General features: G+C 62.0%; 1 protein-coding gene across 1 annotated transcript in view; it reads right to left on the bottom strand.

Moving 5' to 3' along the window:
- Positions 1-330, bottom strand: part of UTF1 (undifferentiated embryonic cell transcription factor 1) — a 1,491-nt gene extending 1,161 nt beyond the window's left edge. Inside the window, exon 1 of the mRNA XM_040486938.1 lies at positions 327-330. Within this exon, the coding sequence (XP_040342872.1) occupies positions 327-330 (4 nt within the window). The remainder of the gene's footprint in view (positions 1-326) is intronic.
- Between the last annotated feature and the right edge of the window lie 451 nt (positions 331-781).

Genomic DNA, 781 nt, shown 5'->3' with positions numbered 1-781 from the left:
CCCGGGGCCGGCGGGGCGCGTGGGGTCGGGGCCGCGGCCCGAGAGAGGCCGCCTGCACGGGATCAGAGGGTGCACGCTCGCCGGAGAAGGAGCGGGAGCCGGAGCCGGAGCGAGAGCCGTAGCGGGTCTACGCCGTCCGCCCCCGCGCGCCCCGCCCCGTCCCGCCCCGCCCCCACCCAGCCAGCCGACTTCAACTTGGGCCGGCCCGGGCCCTGGCTAGGAACAGCCCGACAAACCACAGCGGCTCTACTTTTTAAACTCTGGAGTTGACGAACAAACGGATACGGCAGCTTGCCCGAGACGCGCAAGCTCCGATTCGTTTTTACGCATGTGCCGTGCCCTTTCACCGCCGCGCAGACCTAGCCGTGGAACATTCCAGCTCCCAAAGGCGCCCCCGCGCCCCTCCCATTTGCCTCAGGCGCGTCTCCGCCAGTAGTTCGCCGAGGCGCTGGTGTTTGGGCCCCGCCCCCACCTGCCGTGGTTCTGGTGTGAGCACCGAGGTGGGGTCGCCGCTGCGTGCAGCCAGCTCAGGGCAGGATCTGCTGAGTTATGACCAGAGCTCAGAAGCTCAGAATTGGTGTCATAATTCATTCCGTGTCTCTCTTTCTCTCTCTCTCTCTCTCTCTCTCTCTCTCTCACACACACACACACACACACTTCACAGGAAAAAACTGCTTTATTCTAATAACTACCCTTAACATCAGGTTAATAGAGAGTATTGAGCATTTCCTCCTGCAACTAGGAAGAAGACAAGGATGCCCCAGCATCACTGGTTCTATTC

Source organism: Herpailurus yagouaroundi, unplaced genomic scaffold, assembly GCF_014898765.1.
Source record: "Herpailurus yagouaroundi ecotype Mexico unplaced genomic scaffold, PumYag 163, whole genome shotgun sequence".
In the NCBI taxonomy this organism is placed as follows: domain Eukaryota; kingdom Metazoa; phylum Chordata; class Mammalia; order Carnivora; family Felidae; genus Herpailurus; species Herpailurus yagouaroundi.
The sequence above is the reverse complement of the archived record's forward strand: the minus strand, read 5'-3'. Positions and strand labels throughout refer to the sequence as shown.